Source organism: Podarcis filfolensis, assembly GCF_964270895.1.
Source record: "Podarcis filfolensis genome assembly, chromosome: 16".
Classification (NCBI taxonomy): domain Eukaryota; kingdom Metazoa; phylum Chordata; class Lepidosauria; order Squamata; family Lacertidae; genus Podarcis; species Podarcis filfolensis.
The window spans coordinates 7623751-7641722 of record NC_139620.1 but is presented as its reverse complement, the minus strand read 5'-3'; the positions used below and the strand labels follow the sequence as shown (position 1 = coordinate 7641722).

Here is a 17972-nt window from a genome sequence, read left to right as displayed (position 1 = left end):
TAATGGGCAGGATGAGAGCCAACAAACTGAAGCTCAATCCAGATAAAACTGAGGCACAGTTAGTGGGTGGTTCCCTAGACCGCATGGGTGGGAGCTTGCCTGCTCTTGATGGAGTTACACTCCCTTTGAAAGTGGGGGTATGTAGCCTGGATCCTTTGCTGTTGCTTGAGACTCAGGTGGCCTCAGTGGCATTGAGTGCCCTCCATGAGCTTCAGTTGGTGGCCCAGCTTATCTGGAGAGGGATCGTTTAACTTCTGTTTTCTTTGCTCTGGTAAACTCTAGGGTAGATTACTGCATCTGAAGACAGTTTGGAAACGTCAACCAGTGCAGAATTCATCAGCCAGGTTGCTCACTGTGGCAAATGCCAGTCCTGGTCCAACCGCACTGGATGAGAGTTAGTTTCCAGACCCAAATCAAGTGCTGGTTCTGACATACGAAGCCTTAAACGGCTCAGGACCACCACAGTAGCTCAAGGACCATGTCTCCCCATGTGCAACAACCCTGACCCTGTGATCATCACCTGAGGTCTTTGCCTAGCTCCTCCACGAGAGGACCAGATCGCAGTAAAACGAGAACGGGCTTTCTCTGTGTGGGATCTCCATTTGTGGAATGCTCTCCCCATCCATATCTTTAGGCACCAGGCAGAGGTGTTTCTCTAGAACCGTTCAATGCGTTTGTGGGAGGGGAATTTGTGGTTTGCTTTTGTTTTATAATGTATTTTGTGTTCTTCTTTTGTATTTTTATGTTGTGAACTGCCCTGTGATCTTCAGATGAAGGGCAGTATGCAAATTTAATTAATGATGATGATGATGATAACCATAACTCAAAGAAGGCTATGGACAGATTCTCTTATTTAACGTATGTTTTAATAAGTATTTTTTTATTGAATATCTCTTGCAATTGTTCCCATGGGGTGTGTCTAGGACTTCTTCTTTTCCCTTTAACTCTTCCCTTATACTTGAAAAAACATAAACATTAAAAAAACTCCCTGTGTTCATCATTTGTAGCAGCCTAAAAGAACTAACTTTGGATGAAACTTCCCTGTCTGGTTGCTTGGAGACAAGTTTTGCTTGCCCCAGGTGAGCAGAAGTAGCTGTCTGTAAGAAACAAAAAAGAACCTTCTACCATATGTGGTGGGCATGCCCCAAAATTGGGAAATTTTGGAGCATGATTCATGAAGAAATAAAATACTAAGAATATCATATAGTAAAAGGCCAGAGGCATTCCCTTTAGGAATTTTAAATGATGATATTCCAAAAGACAAAACTAAACTTTTCCTATATGCGACGTCTGCAGCAAGAATCCTGGTGGCTAAGTATTGGAAAGGGAATCAGTTACCCACTAGGGGAGAGTGTTTTTGTAAGCTTTCAGAATACTTAGAATTAGCCAAATTGACAGACATAATAAGACAAAAACCAAAAAGTGAAGTAAAAAAAGAATGGGAGTGCCTAAATGAATACCTTAAAAGTCAAGGTTCAAGAACAGAAATCTGGCTGAGTCTGGAATAACCTTGTGAAGGGAAAGGATAAGAAAGAGGGATTTATATCTAGAGAGGATCAGGAAAACAGGGTAGCCCCTGCTGTTCTCCCCCCACCCCCACTCACCTGGGATGACAAGCTATTGGTCAATCCCTGGGCCTCTACATTTCAACACCTTTCACCCATTTTTCCCTCCATCCGTTTCAGAGGCTCGAAAGATGCATGGGCACCGTAACATCGCTGACGGGCGGGGTCTCCGAGAGGGAAGCCAACGACGCCCTGAACGCTCACGTGAGTATCTCAGTGCTGGAGTCGCCTTGCAGAAGGTCTCTGCAAAAGCCGTGCCTCTTGCATCCAAGAGGGGCTGATGGCTGCATTTGCTAACCTCGATGGCTGTGCTCTGCCTCCGCTGTCGAAGGGAGCCTGCCTCTGACTACGAGTTGCCAGGAATCGCCAGTGGGCAGAGCTGCTGCTGCTGCTGTGCTCAGGTCTTGCAACTGGGGAGACGAACCTGTGAGAACAGGATGCTGGACTAAGATGGGCCATTGACCTGATGCAGCTGCAGGCCTCTTGTGTTCTTACCTGATTGGAGAAGTTCGTGGTGGAGGAGAAGGCCGTCCGTGGCTTTCAGCCACAATGGCTCTGCTCATCTTCCACTGTGATGTGCCTCTGTTGGGAATCGCAAGCGGGCAGCACTGCTGTTGCACTTGGGTCTTGCTTGTGGGATTCCCATTGGGGAAGCTATTTATGGAGAAGCTCTTTACGGAGCCTCCTTAAGGCTTTTTATTTAAAATAATGAAAATCCAGCCGGACTATTTTCAGCGTTGAATATTGTTCCTGCTGCTTTAACAGATGGATTTAACGCGTTCTTAACTGTTTTAGCTTTCCGTTCTGTTTTTAATTTCTCCTCTTTTTTTTTGTACCGCCGCCACAATATTTCCAGTTTACAACTTCTTTAAATAAAATAAATGATTGGCACCTTAAAATACGAGAGTATATATAGAACTTGCCAGCATGACAAACAGATTAAGAAATAAAGATGATAAGAATTTGAAAGAAGACAGACATTATATATTTAGATTATATGGAAAAAAATATTACAACAAGAAAATAAGCGTAACAGGCTGACGAAAAATACTCGGCGGTAGATGTTGCAAAGTGGGATAGTGTAAGGTAATGAAAACAACTTAGTGGAGTAAGAAAAGATAGCATTTGAAAAGATAGCAGATAGGAAACCAAGGAAAGAATGGGAGGGAGTACAAGTTAAGGTTCATGAGAGTTAAATAAATTATTATTTAAATACATATGTCTTATATTTATGTTATTTCCGCCCTCTCTTATTATCCTGTGTCTGATTGTAACACAGTAGGCGTTGATGATATGATCAAACAGAAAAGCAAATAAAAATGATTTAAATAAATAAAAATAAACAATTTGCTTCCAGGCATCCTTAATTGAAGTCAGCTTGGAAGGACTCTGAAAGCATCTGGATTTTATTTTAAATTGTTGCTGCTTTGGGAGTCCTTGCTTGCTCTACGGATTCCTTCCTCCCTCTCCCCGCATCTTCCCTCTGAGGTTTGGCCTGGCTGTTAGATAAACCTTCCGGTCTTGCTCCTCCAGGTGTGCAAAGGAGCCCCTCAGCACGAGGAGATATGCCTGGGCCTTTTCATGCTGATCCTCACGGAGCCTGCTCAAGCGCAGAAGGTAAGGGCCCTTGTTTTTCACTCTGAAATGCCTTAGGGGGCTGTATCCAGTGCCAGTCCTACTCAGACCAGACCCATGGAACTCAACAGACACGACTGACTTAGCTCCATTGGTTTCAATGGGCCTAGTCAATGAGTAGATATTTTAGTTGGATGCAACCCTGTGCCCAGAAGGCTGGGAGAGGTGGGAGACAGGATTGGTACCTTTCCGCTTCTGATTCCCTTGTTTTGTTTCACTTCCTTCAAAAGTGATAGTCCAGCCCCACTGTTGCATTTGGAACCCCTGCTCCTCCTTCTGCTGCCCTGATGGCGCCACTGTGCCGCTGAAGTTAGGGTTACTGCATATGTCTTTCTTCTTGGTCACCCTGGGAAGGGGCCCGGTTGGGGTTGGTTTGAGCCCCAGAATCGCAAATTTCCTATCCCCTCCTTTTAAAAAAACAAACCAAAAACACCAATATTCTAAAAATGCTTGGACTAGGTTTTCTGCAACTTGGGTCTCCAGCTGTTTCCCCCGACTACAACTCCCATCATCCCTAGCTAGCAGGACCAGGTGGTCAGGGATGATGGGAACTGTAGTCCAAAAAACAACAACTGGAGACCCAGGTTTCGGAAACAATGGCTTAGACAGTGGCTGGAAGCAGCATTGGCGAGATGCCAGCCACCCACATCCACACCAAATACAGTGGTACCTCGGGTTACAGACGCTTCAGGTTACAGATGCTTCAGGTTACAGACTCCACTAACCGAGAAAAAGCACCTCGGGTTAAGAACTTTGCTTCAGGATGAGAACAGAAATTGTGCTGTGGCGGTGCAGCGGCCCCAGGAGGCCCCATTAGCTAAAATGGTACCTCAGGTTAAGAATGGACCTCCAGAACGAATTAAGTTCTTAACCCGAGGTACCACTGTACACTAGGACACTGTGTTGAAGAGTCACGGCTTCGCTGCAAAGAGTCCTGGAAGCTGTGGTTTGTTAAGGATGCTGAAAGTGGTTAGGAGACCCCTCCTATTCCCCTCCCAGAGGTGCACTTCCCAAAGTGGTTCAACAGATCTTGGGAACGCTGCAACCGAGATATGGAAAATTATGCCGGGTAAGCCCATTAGTCAAAATGTTTGCATTTCTATGCAGGTAGATGTATAATTCCTGCTTTGAACGTCTCAGTCAGATTGGTTTTGACTCAGCTCCCTGCCCTAGTCGGCTAACCAAAAGAGTCGTCAAAGTTGGTGGCCGTCACTCCTGCGGCAGCATCTGGTCATAGAGACGGCCACGGACTTAGAATCATAGAACCGTAGCATTGGAAGGGACTGCAAGGATCATCTTAGCCCAGGGTTTCCCAAACTTGGGTCTCCAGCTATTTTGGGACTACAACTCCCCATCATCCCTGACCACTGGTCCTGCTAGCTAGGGATGATGGGAGCTGTAGTCCCAAGTCTGGGGTACCGTGATCTAGTCCAGCCCCTTGCAGTGCAGGAATCTTTCGTCCAACGTGGAGCTTGAATCCACGACCCTGAGATGAAGACTCTCGTGTTCTGCCGACTGAGCTATTCCAACAGCTTGAACAGAGGATTAGGCACAACCTTGGGAGATAAGGCTGTTGAGACGTTGTTGTTGTTGTTGTTTTATCCTCCTCCTCTTCCTCATCCTCCGGATGGCCACTGTGAGAGCAGGATGCTGGCCATAGGTGGACTTTGGCCTGATCCACCAGTCCATGCTCTTCTTACATCTTGTTATTAAATATACCAAGAAAAAAGCACACCAAGAACTCAGGCCAATGTAAGTTTCAATAGTGGGAGTGGTTCCTACTCACAAGTCAATAGTAACAAAAACTAATCCATTCAAAAGTACAGTGGTACCTCGGGTTACATACACTTCAGGTTACAGACGCTTCAGGTTACAGACTCTGCTAACCCAGAAATATTACCTCGGGTTAAGAACTTTGCTTCAGGATGAGAACAGAAATCGTGCTCTGGCGGTGCAGCGGCAGCAGGAGGCCCCATTAGCTAAAGTGGTGCTTCAGGTTAAGAACAGTTTCAGGTTAAGAACGGACCTCCAGAACGAATTAAGTTCTTAACCCAAGGTACCACTGTATGTATTCTGACAAGAATTACAAACTCAAATAGAGATTACAAACTCACACTCATAAACTCCAATCCATAATTGACTTCTGACTTCTGCTCTATGATTGAAACTGAATCTCCATCTGCAAGCTGATAAATTATAAGGATCAACATTAATGTCGATTGAAAAAGAGAAAATCTTTGTAACGAATTATTGTGTTATACATATCTTTGAGTTTGAGTTTGTAACCTCTATTTGAGTTTGTAATTCTTGTCGGAATACATACTTTTGAATGGATTAGTTTTTGTTACTATTGACTATTGACTTGTGAGTAGGGACCACTCCCACTATTGAAACTTACATTGGCCTGAGTTCTTGGTCTGCTTACTTCTTACATCTTGAGCACTGCCTCTTCTACTAAGAGAAGGGGCACTGCTCTCCCTTAGGGAACAGTAGTAGTAATAATAATAATAATAATGTATTATTTATACCCTGCCCATCTGGCTGGGTTTCCCCAGCCGCTCCGGGAGGCTCCCAACAGAATATTAAAAGCACGATAAAGACATCAAACATTAAAACTTCCCCAAACAGGGCTTCTTTCAGAGGAAGCTGCCTTTTAGCAAGTCAGACAATTTGGCCTCTCTAGCTCAGTATCACCCACGCTGACAGGCAACAGCTCTCCAGGGCTTCAGGCAGGGGGTCTCTCCCAGAGGATGCCATTGGGGTTCTTGAACCTGGGACCTTCTGGGCTCAAGTCAGATGCTGTGCCGCTGAGCCGTGTTCCCCCCTTTCGCCCTCCTTGCTCTGGACGCGGATTGGGTCTGCCGAGGAGCCGCCCTCTTCCGAAGCCTCTCAAAGAATGCCTCTCCTAGCCCCCCTCGCAGGAAATTAGCTGCGTGCCGAGCCCGTCCAGCTGTGCGCTGGAGACCCTTGGCTGCGTCGGGGCCATCGGGGTGACAGCCAGCTGATGAGTGTGCGAGGCGGCTGCCTCCTCCGCTCGGCTGGCTCTTGCTTTTAATTAAAGTTCCCTTCCCAAAGTATGGAAGGAGGGCCTTCTGCTCTCTCCCACCCCCCTTCCAGCTTTTTATCTTTCACCCAGACTTAAAAGCCTCCTGTCTCCTTGACATCTCCCTGCTGCTTGCCTCTTGCGCCCATCTCCGGAGCCTTACACCGGCGGGGTCTGCTGGCGGGTGCTGATTTATTCATTGGCGTGACACATTTTCATCAGGCTGCAGACTCTTTCCTTGACAGTGACATGGGCCGTGTTGCTAGACGCTTGTTGGGTGCGTTTCGCGGCAAAAATAAGAATGGTTTACTGTCAAGTATAAGGAAGCCATGGGACGCGGGTGGCGCTGTGGGTTAAACCACAGAGCCTAGGGCTTGCCGTGAGAAGGTCGGCGGTTCGAATCCCCGCGACGGGGTGAGCTCCCATTGCTCGGTCCCTGCTCCTGCCAACCTAGCAGTTCGAAAGCATGTCAAAGTGCAAGTAGATAAATAGGTACCACTCCGGCGGGAAGGTAAACGGCGTTTCCGTGCGCTGCTCTGGTTTGCCAGAAGCAGCTTAGTCATGCTGGCCACATGACCCGGAAGCTGTATGCCGGCTCCCTCGGCCAATAAAGCGAGATGAGTGCCGCAACCCCAGAGTCGTCCGCGACTGGACCTAATGGTCAGGGGTCCCTTTACCTTTATAAGGAAGTCATCTGAGCCGTCCTGCCCTGCATTGCCACCCTGGTTCTGCTGCCACCCCAGGTCCCTTTCAGGAGGACAGATTCCAAAAGGTGCCTTAGATCAGGTTTTAATTTGATAGGCACCTCCCCTTCTTCCTATGGGTCCTGCCCCCTCCTTCAGCATTCTGCAACCTGGTGTCCTTTAGGTGTTGTTCTGGACTACAACTGCTGGCTGGGGCTGAGGGAGCCAAAAGGCCTGGAGGGCACCAGGTTGGGGACAGCTGAAATAAATGCATAGCATTTTCCTGTACCCTTCCATCTTCCCCCTCTGCCCATCTCCCCCTTTGCTGTGTTATTATATCAGCTGTCTCATTAGCAGTATATTATATGCCAAGCATCTGGGGCCTTAAGATTGGCAAGGGAGGCCCTGTGGGTGGCTGCACCCGGCTGGCATTGACAGGTCCTTCTTGGCACCTTCTCGCTGTTTGTGAAATGCCTCCCAGGTTGGAACCATGAACTGGAACCCTTCATGTTTTCAACATTTTGTTGCAGGTGTAACGCTATGAATATTGTATGACATCACAGTGATAAGAATTTGCCTGGGATTGGGCTGGAATGGAGTATCCTGGGAAAGGGCATAGCTGGTTGGAACCCTGAACTGGAGCACTCCACATCACCAGCATTTTGTCACACTTGTGAATATCGTAATGTGGATAAGAAACTTGTTTGGGCTTGTAAGTTATCCTCCACCAGGGCCAGGGCCTTTTCACTGATGGCACCAACCTGGTGGAATGCTCTGTCCCATGAGACTAGGGCCCTTCAGGATTTAACCTCCTTCTGTCGGGCCTGTAAGACACAGCTATTCTGCCTGGCCTTTAATTTGAATTCAGCCTGATCTTTTATTTCCCTTCTCTCCTTCCCTTCCCTTTATGAAGATCACCCACTCTGAGACCCCACAGCTAATTCTCCCCTGGCCTCCTCGCTGGCACAAGAAGGACCAATTCAGCCAGCTAGCCCTGGGGATTATCTAATTGATTTTTGATTTTTATTTTTATTCATGTTTTTATACTGTATTTTATGCTGCTTTTATAATTAAGTGTTTTAAATTTGTTGTTAGCTGCCCTGAGCCCGGTTTTTGAATCGGGAAGGGCAGGTTATAAATATATTTTATTGTTGTTGTTGTTGTTGTTGTTGTTGTTGTTGTTGTTATTGTTATTGTAATGGAATGGCACATCCTGGGAAAGGGCTGACTGGCTAGCTGGCTGGGACCCTGAACAGGAGCACCGTTTTGTTGCAAGGGGCCAGAATTTGAGCCAGGATTCACCTGCAGAACGCCACTGCCTTTATATAGCCTTTTGCAGTTTTGGTGATAATAAGACACCCCAAACGGAGCACCTCTTATAAACCCCATCGGTTCCTAGGAAAAGAAATAGGAGGCCAAAATCTTGGGGCCTTGGCACTAGCGTCTCTGTCCTTTCAAAACACGGGAGATAAGAGCACCTTCAAACATGGGCAGAGTGCTTTACCTAGCCCTGGAGGGACTGGACCCTTTTGCAGTGACATCCCTTCCTCACCCTCGCCGCTGCCTTCCTCCTGCCCTCTGAAACACCTTCTGTGATCCCCGTTTTGTGGCTTCGGGAGAATTGCCCAGGGCGACAGGGTGCCTTGGCCCCAATTGTACCACGCGGCACCAGGTCAGGGGTTATTTCACCCCTCCTGCTCGCCGGCCAAGTACGCCTTTTAACATTTGGAAAGCACCAAAAGGCCGAGCCGGAGACCTCCCCTGTTGTGAGCGTGAGGTTGCTGAGTGCTTTGCGAGTTCAATCGAAAGGGCGCTTTCAGGGGCCTCATTAGCCTCTCGGAGGGAGAACGCAGAGAGCAGATTCCTCTTTGCCTCCGCGGCGTGACATTTAGCAGCACAAATTAACATCCATGCAGAAGTGAGTTAACAGATGATTTCCTGGTTCCTCTGTCCCCTTCCCTCCCTTCTGCCAACCTCACAGGGCAAGAGGGAACAGGCAAGAGATCTCACCTCTCTTCCACCCCACCCATCTTGCGTCTGAATACCGTAAAACTTCGCAAGAAGCCTCACTGTTCATTATTATTTTTATTATTAACTGGACTTGCTAGTTGCTTTTGAAAAATGAAACGTAAACTCATTTTACTATATACCACAAGCATTAAAACCAGTATAAAACTGAAACAAAACGAGAGCTCAAAACACGGATGGATGTAAAAAGGCTGTCTAACAGACCCCACAAAGGGGTTGCAGTATCTAAAACTCCCCCAAGATAAAGGCCAAAAACCTGGCTGAAAAGTAGTGTTACTGCTGAGCTCCTGAAAGTAGCCATTGATGGCACCAGGCAAGCCTCCCTGGGGAGAACGTTCCAAAGGCAGGGAGCCACCACCAAAAAGACCCTTTTCTCATGTCATCACACTCCAGACCTCCCAGGCCCATAGAGAAGGACCTCAGATGTTGGTTTCAGGATGTTGGTGGGTCATGATCAGCTGATCTGCTCCAAGTCCTCCCAAATCTGAGCCCCTGAGCACTTTCCACCGCCTCCTTCCTCCCCCACATCCCTCCACCGCGCCCCCCCAAACTTCTCCCACACCGCCTGCACTCCCCAAGCTCTGCCTTTGGCTCCCGAAACGTTTGCACGGCCATTCGCAGGCTCCTCTTCCGCAAGCATCTCCTTGCCAGCTTTTGGCAGATTGAGTCCCGGGGGTGGGGGGTTGTTCTCTTGGAACTTGACAAGCGAGCAAAATTTGGACACGGGGAATATATTCTGTGCTTGTACATTTTGGACGAGCCAGGTCCCAGCTGATTTACGACCGTCCGACACACTTGGCCGTACTATTCGTGTATGTTCTGCATTATGTGTCGCCTGGAATTATTTTCATATGTCAGATGGTTGGGCTTGCGGTGCCATATAGAAACAGCGACCCCTTTCGCTGCTTTCTGGTTACTGATGCGTATACATGTCTATTCCTTTCCTTTGGTCGCCAGTGGCGGGGAGCAGCTCACCCCCCAAAGCAACCAGTGCTTTGGCTATTCCCGATGTACCACCTTGGCTTCAGGCACTGTCTCCTTCTGTTGTTAGAGCACGGATGGAGAGCCTGTGGCCTCCCAGAGATGTTGGTGGACTACAACTCTCGTCACCCCTGACCAATTGGCCTTGCAGGCTGGGGAAAATGGAAGTTGGAGTCAAACAGCACCTGGATGGCGGCTACGGGTTCTTCATCCCGGCTCTAGGTAATAGAATATTACACCTCTATAAGCGCATTTCATACGTGATCCCTGATTGTTTGGGATGTGTGTCTGGAATAGGGCTGGAGAACCCATGACCCTCTGGAGGGCCTTATGGACTGCAGTTCCCGTCAGCCCTGACCATTGGCTGCACTGGCTGTGGCTGATGGGAACTACAGTCCTGCTGGAGTCCGGCCAATGGGAGCTAGAGTCCTGCTGGAATCCGGCCAATAGAAGCTAGAGTCCCGTCAATGGGAGCTGGAGTCCTGCTGGAGTCGAACCAATGAGAGCTAGAGTCCCGCCGGAGTCCCGCCAATGGAACTAGAGTCCCGCCAGAGTCCAACCAATGGGAGCTAGAGTCCCACTGGAGTCCAGCCAATGGGACTAGAGTCCCGCCGGAGCCCTGCCAATGGGAGCTAGAGTCCCGCTGGAGTCCCACCAATGGGACTAGAGTCCCGCTGGAGTCCAACCAATGGGAGCTAGAGTCCCATTGGAGTCCAGCCAATGGGAGCAGACCTTCTAAGATGCTATAGGGCTCCTGCATGATGATGGTGATCAGGGTAATGTGAATCAGCCTTCAATGTGCCGAACCAGTTATCCGTTCAACCCAGTGCTGTTAACTGACCAGCAGCATCTCTGCAGGGAACTGCACTTGGCCCCTGGGATGGAGTCTCCCCACCCCTGTTTACAGAATCTGTATGCCATCCACCACCCACCCCAGAGCAGTTTCTTTTTAAGTTATATGCTGTGACTGCACTCTGTTCAGCTGACACATTCTCTCATCTCTCCCCTGCCCTCCTCCCTGGCCACAGTGTTACCGGGACCTGGTGCTGGTCAGCCGCGACGGGATGAGTGCCGTGTTGAACAAGATGAACCAGATTCTGATGGAGAAGTACCTGAAGCTGCAGGACACGTGCCGTACGCAGGTGGGCCATGCGCTATGCACCGCGTCTTGCCTATGCGCATTTTCTTTTCTCTGTGTGCCTCCGTACTTTAAAGAACCAGGTGTGTGTGTGAAGCAGGAGCTGCGATCAGCCCGCTGTTTGTCTCAAGCCCAGAGTGCAGTGCTGCCAAAGGCATCTCTGTGCAGCATTTTGAATTCTGCAACCTGATGACCCAGATTCCGCAATCGGCACCACATTTGCAAATCTGCAAGCTGGGTTTCAGGGGCATATGTAATGCGGTCTGCAGTTGCGGGTACTTCCTCCCCCCGGCCCCTTGCTCCCAAGCCCCAGTGCCAGAATTAGAATTTTTATATGGAAAAGGTGCGTTGAGGCATACGGGGAAAATCAAGGGAAGTACGGTGCTGTAAGCTTGGGGGTGGGTCACGAAACACAAATTTGTGGTAGGTGGGCTTGGTGGCTGTGTTTGTAATCCAAACCTTCTACCCTGCTGCTAACCCCGGGAATCCCCGCATAGACACGATTCTATAACTTAAGTGGTATTTGGGGTTCCCTCCGCAACCACAAGGAATAGAAACTTGCAGGATGTTGTTTTTTTTAAAAAATGAGAGAGCAGGGAAAAATCCCGATCGCGGGTTCTTCTGAAGGAACCATATTCTATGAGCAGCGAGTTGTTCGGACCATGCCATCATCTGGCTGGCGCAAATGCTTGCATGCAATGCCTTTCTTCTGCCTGGACAAGGCGTCAAAGAGGCGGGAGAGGCTGGCTTTGTCCATGTCGTTTGAAGGAGCCCTGAATTCTCTTCTCTCCCACACTTTAGTTGGTTTGGCTGGTGCGGGAGATAGTGCGGAGCGGGATTCTGGGCATCGAAGGCGTCTGCATGACCTTCATGAAGCAGATCGCAGGTGAGTGTGTTGGGGGGGCAGTATAGCTGGAGAAAATAGCCCCATGAAGCATCCAATAGGAGGTGGAGGAAGGCTGTGTTGATGGCTGCTAGCCTGAGTGAGTGCCTTTTCTCTATCAACCATTCCTCATAAGCAGGGCCAGATTTACCATATTTTTCGCTCCATAAGACGCACCAGACCATAAGACGCACCTAATTTTTGGAAGAGGAAAACAAGAAAAAAATATTCTGAATCCCAGAAGGGCAGCCCTTCTCCCTCCTCGAGGAAAAGCTCCCAAGAGCTGCACACACGCGCCACTCGGCTCTTTAAAGGGAGCGCTGAGCAGAGCCTCCCGCCCGCATTCGCTCCATAATACGCACACACGTTTCCCCTTACTTTTTAGGAGGGGAAAAGTGCGTCTTACAGAGCGAAAAATACGGTAGGTTTGATGAGGCCCTTAGCTACTGAAGGTAATGGGGCCCTTTATGTGTCTAGCTGTCCTTTGTCAACAACAAATTGTCGCTGTTTTTTGCGTTGAATATATGCTATATGGTAATTTATGGACCTCATAGGTATCTAAAGCCATTCTCACATGTCAAAATACATATTTTATCAAAGTAATCACTGAAGTGAAATATAATTAAGAAGAAGTATCCAGGGTTTTTTCCCCTTTAAATTTTTTGGGGGGCTCCAAGAGAGTGGGGCCCTAAGCTATAGCTTGTTTAGCTTATACGTAAATCCGGCACTGCTCATAAGGCTTGGTTTCTCATAAGGGAGCCAGTGTGGTGTAGTGGTTCAGAGCGGTGGACTCGTAATCTGGTGAACCGGGTTCGATTCCCTGCTCCTCCACATGCAGCTGCTGGGTGACCTTGGGCTAGTCACACTTCTCTGAAGTCTATCAGCCCCACTCACCTCACAGAGTGTTTGTTGTGGGGGAGGAAGGGAAAGGAGAATGCTAGCCTCTTTGAGACTCCTTCGGGTAGTGATAAAGTGGGATATCAAATCCAAGCAACTCCTCCTCCTCCTCCTCTTCTTCTTCTTCTTCTTCTTCTTCTTCTTCTTCTTCTTCTTCTCTGGCAGAGGCAGAAATGCTTCTGAGTACCAGTTGCTGGAAACTGCCGCAGGGGGAGAGCTCTTGGGGGCGTCCCATTGTGGCATCTGGTTGGCCACTGTGAAAACAGGAAGCTGGGCTAGATGCAACCAATATGACTCTAATTTCTTAAGGCGCCCAGTCCTCATCAAGCAACCAGGCCATTCTGAGTAGCCTCTTGAGCATCGCTGCCCCCGGCCCCGTCCCTAAGCTGTTATTTTTGCTGCTGCCTGTGTCTAATGAAGGGAGCATATTGTGGCAGTCAGGGTTTGCCCGTGGTAACACTGGCATGTTCCAAATGAACCGCCCGTCATGTAGAGCTGAGGTGCCGAAGGTCCAGGTTGCCAACAGCTACAGGGAGAGCTCTGGTTTAATTGTGTGCAGCCGCCTTAAACCGGAGCCAGGCAGGGCCAGGAGAGAGGGAGGGGTGGTTGATGGCAGGAGGGTTGCCCTTTTCAGGTAACGAGGGACGAAATGAGTTGCTCAATTAGCAGCAAGGTATATTGGAGCAGCTCTCTCTAAGCGGGATTGCAGTGGGCGCAGAGTTTCTTTATTCCGCATGTTTTGATTACGCCCAATTTAAAAAATCCCCGGTGTGTTTAGGGTCATTTTGTTTTATTTTTGTAGAGAACAACCATTACTCGGGAACATTATTCTGTAATTATATATCCTTTTAAAAAAGGAAGGGTTTGGTAATGCAGCTGCCCTAAATTGTTCATGTGCCATTGCAGATATAGAACGTTGTCCAATTTAATAAAACAGATTTATCCCTAAACCATTTTTTATGCAATTATGGGACACCTGTTTTTGTTTTTAAAAGATGCAATAACTTTTCCAATAACTCTTGGAAGATTTCCTTTTCACTTTACATTAAAGTGTGTGTAAATATTACGCACGTAGGATTTATCTTCCATTTTTAAAGCTATAAAGAAGTCTCGTCGCCAGAGATGAGTTTGTATATAGCAGGACTGAGGAACCAGGGGGTCCTCCAGCTGTGGCTGGACTATAACTCCCATCAGCCCCAGCTTCCACGGCCTACGATTAGGGATGATGGGACTTGTAGTTTGGCAGCATCTGGAGGGTAACAGGTCCCCCACCCCTATCCTGGTCACACCTCCCAGCCAATCAGGGATCTCTCATTAAATTGCAGTAATAGAATGCCTCTTGGCCAAACAGTCCTCATCTCCCCGCCCCACCAGTTCCTTCCCTACCAAATCAGGTATGGTCTTGATAGGGATCTCGAGAACTTCTGGCACACTTTGGTGCCGGGCTGACATCAGGAATTTGCCGCAGTGGAAAATCTGTCGTTTTGTTTTTTTAACCGCCAGCATCTGCAATGTGGAGTTGGGCCTGTATGAGCTCAGAGCTTGCCAGCTCCCGTCCCGTCCCACCCCTCGCCCAAAGGACAGGCTCTAAAAGCTATTTGTTTTTGGGGGGGGGCAGGAAGGACAAAACCATAGTGGACCAGCAAACTACTGTCTTTCTCCTTTCCTTGGCACCCGTGCCAAGTGTTTGCAGACTTCTAACTTACGGGAAACTTCTTTTCCTAAGGTACCTCTGCCGCCCCCTCACCCTGATAAGGTTTTTTCTTCTTCTTTTTACGAGGATTCGGTTGCCATGACTACATCTTTTGAGGGGCCCCCCCACTCCCCTTCTGAAGGACAGGCATCCAAGAATGGCTCAGCCTGACTTTTTAAAGAGTACTCTGGTGGAGAAAGGAATTTGCCCCGCAATCGCTCACAGCAACCAGGAATTTACAAGCCTCGGGGCTCTTTGTTAGCTAGCTTGCATGACAGCCTGACCTTGGGTGCCCCTAGTCTAGAGTTGGGGGGCCCCTGCGGCCCTCCAGTTCTTACTGGACTCCATCATCCCTAGCCGTTACCCGTGCCAGGGGTGGGGTGGGGGTCTGATGGAAATTGGAGCCCAATAACGCCTGGTGCGGGATGTGGGTGGCGCTGTGGGTTAAACCACAGAACCTAGGACTTGCTGATCAGAAGGTTGGCGGTTCGAATCCCCACGATGGGGTGAGCTCCCGTTGCTCGGTCCCTGCTCCTGCCAACCTAGCAGTTCAAAAGCACGTCAAAGTGCAAGGAGATAAATAGGTACCGCTCCAGCGGGAAGGTAAATGGCGTTTCCGTGCGTTGCTCTGGTTCGCCAGAAGCGGCTTAGTCATGCTGGCCACATGACCCGGAAGCTGTACGCCGGCTCCCTCGGCCAATAAAGCAAGATGAGTGCCGCAACCCCAGAGTCGGCCACGACTGGACCTAACGGTCAGGGGTCCCTTTACCTTTAACACCTGGTGGGGGAGCTGAGTTAGGGGAGGGTGCCCTGGCCAAATAGCCCTCCTTGCTGTCTTCTGGCTGGCATCACGGGTGGAAAAAGCCCTGCTTGTTGTGCTCAGGCCTTGCTTTCAAAGGTCAAAATTGGGTGTAAATATCCTTTCCGCTGAGCATCTCTCACTCTTCCATTTGGCAGGCCGAGATGACCTTTCGCTTGCTCCCCAATTTTGGCCTCACTGAGTCAGGTCGCTGTGATTTAGTTGGGGTTCCTCAGCGCTGCATCAATAATCAATACCAGCTGCTGGAAGCCGCAGGAGGGGAGAGCTCTCTTGTGCTTGGGTCCTGCCCTGATTGGTTTCCCGAATGGGCCATTGGCCTGATCTTGGGGTTTGCAGTCAAATTTATGGGGGAGAAGGCGGTCAGTGGCTACTGGCTCTTCCACGTTTGAAGGTAGTAAATGCGTCTGAATAAAATCATAGAGTTGGAAGGGACCCTGAGGATCATCTAGTCCAACCCCCTGCAATGCCAAAATATGCAGCTGTCCCATGCAGGGGTCAAACCTGCAACCTTGGCATTAATCAGCACCACGCTCTAACCAACTGAGCTGGAGACTGCTGGTGTACTTCTGTTGCGCTCAGGTCTTCCCTGCAGGCTCTTACAGAAGAGGCACCAGGCTGGCTGCTGCGAGAACAGGCAGGCCGTTGGCCTGATCCTGCAGGCTCTTTTTACATCCTTATGGGTTACGGTGAGGGAGGGCTCTTGTCTTCACGCCCTGCCTGTTCACCTCCTAGAGGAATCTGGAGTGGCTGGTGTCAAAGGCTTTTGACCTGATCTGGAACGGTTCTTCCAATGTCCGTTTGATCATTGGTTTCCAGAAAGTACCTGAGCTATCCCATTGAGCAAAGGAGGACGGGGTTCTCCTAGGGTGGGTGGGTATGTCAGTGTACAGGGAAAAACAACAGCAACAAAAAGTTTGATTAGCTGAAAGGTATCAGGGGGCAGTTTTGTGCAAACATTATTGAAGGGAAGCTTTGCTTCTGCACATGACTGTGGCATGATGGGAAGTTTTGCTTCTAAGCTTTGCTTCTGCACATGATTCTGCGCAAACCGTTCTAATACTAAGACATTCCCTCATCACCCTAGAATGTTCAGTTCACATTGAGTTCATGAAAACATTATACTTTGACCTGTTCTTAATGCATAGTTGACCACATCTATCGGAACGTAATTGTTTAAGTCTTGCTATATCAGTCACTAGTTATAATTTAATTAGGAGGTTTTCATGCCTGTCTAGTTCTGTGCTCCCTTTCCCAGCCTTTAATCTATTGGTGATTAATGCCTATATGCAACCTTTGCTTTGTACTTGTGTTAACCAATCAGCAATAAGCACATATGTGGCAATGCTGTAATATTCAATAAAAGGGACTCCCCGAGACTTGCTCGAGAGATGCCTCCCATATGACACTTAATAATAATAATAATAATAATAATAATAATAATAATAATAATATCTTTATTGTCATTGCCCCCTCTCAGGGACAACGAAATTACTTGACTGCTCCATATAAACACTAATTAAAACAATACAGTATAGTACAGCAAGGAAGATTAGATGACTTTCAAAGTCCAGGCTTCCCATTCAGGGCTGAGATCGCTCTGGAGAAGAAGCTGTTCTTAAGACGGCTCGTTCTTGTCTTCATCGTCCTGTATCTCCGTCCCGATGGCAGGAGCTCGAAGAGACAGTGACCAGGATGCGATGGATCTTTTACTATGTCCAGTGCCTTCCTATGGCACCTTGTGGCATAAATCTGCTCTAAGGTGGAAAGTGGGCAGCCAACAATGCTCTCTGCTGCCTTAACAACTCTGCACAACCCCATCCTGTCCTGGGTAGTACAGCTTCCATACCACACACATAAGCCATAAGTGAGCACGCTCTCAATGGCACAGTGATAGAAGGCAAGCAGCAGTTTCTGCGGAAGATGGTTTTTCCTTAGAATTCTCAAAAAGTACAGTCTCTGCTGCGCCTTCTTCACAAGCCCCCTTGCTACTCGTCTGTCGTTTATTCCAACCCAACACATTATGCTGGAGGAAAGTGCAATCCACAGTCTGAACCAGCTTCCTCCCAACCTTCTGGTCACCTGTTTGTCTCTTTGCAGGCGGAGACGTAACGGCGAAGAATATCTGGTTGGCGGAAAACATCCTTGATATGCTTACTGAGCAGAGGTATGTATGCCTGGTTAGTCGGCCATCGCTGGCAGCCAGGGGTCATTGCCTGCTCACAATGGAGCAAACGGGCGGCGCTTGCCTGGACTTGCTCCAAAGGCTTGTTCAGGTGGATTGCCTGGCTAGTAGCTTTGTTTTGCCTTTCAAGGGCTGGGTTCAGCCGTGTCTGACCTTGTCCAGTGTGGAGTCTGAAGTTTGTTTTCACGCTGCCAAGCCTTCCCGGGGCTGATCAGTCCTGACTTTCCCTGTGACCAAGATGAAGAGAGCCCCGAAGCAGCCCTGCATAGAGACCGCACAATTAATGGGGCATGGCTTTCTGCTGGGCCTTATTGCTAGGAGCAATGAATATTTATTGCTTTGGTACAAACCCGGCCACCTTCTCCAGACACACGCTGCAACAGACTTGAGTCACCGAGGCTGATCTGACTTTGTTTACACCGAG

The 17972-nt window shown here is 48.7% G+C and overlaps 1 protein-coding gene across 3 annotated transcripts in view; it reads left to right on the top strand.

Moving 5' to 3' along the window:
* Nucleotides 1-17972, top strand: part of INTS3 (integrator complex subunit 3) — a 91739-nt gene that overhangs the window by 14458 nt on the left and 59309 nt on the right. For 2 of the 3 annotated variants that reach the window (XM_083591040.1, XM_083591041.1), the window contains exons 2-6: nucleotides 1686-1769; nucleotides 3099-3182; nucleotides 10964-11077; nucleotides 11875-11959; nucleotides 17464-17530. In XM_083591040.1, coding sequence (XP_083447166.1) covers nucleotides 1686-1769; nucleotides 3099-3182; nucleotides 10964-11077; nucleotides 11875-11959; nucleotides 17464-17530 — 434 coding nt within the window. Of the gene's footprint in view, nucleotides 1-1685; nucleotides 1770-3098; nucleotides 3183-10005; nucleotides 10158-10963; nucleotides 11078-11874; nucleotides 11960-17463; nucleotides 17531-17972 lie in introns of those variants that run through there. The other variant, XM_083591042.1, reaches the window with a different exon arrangement.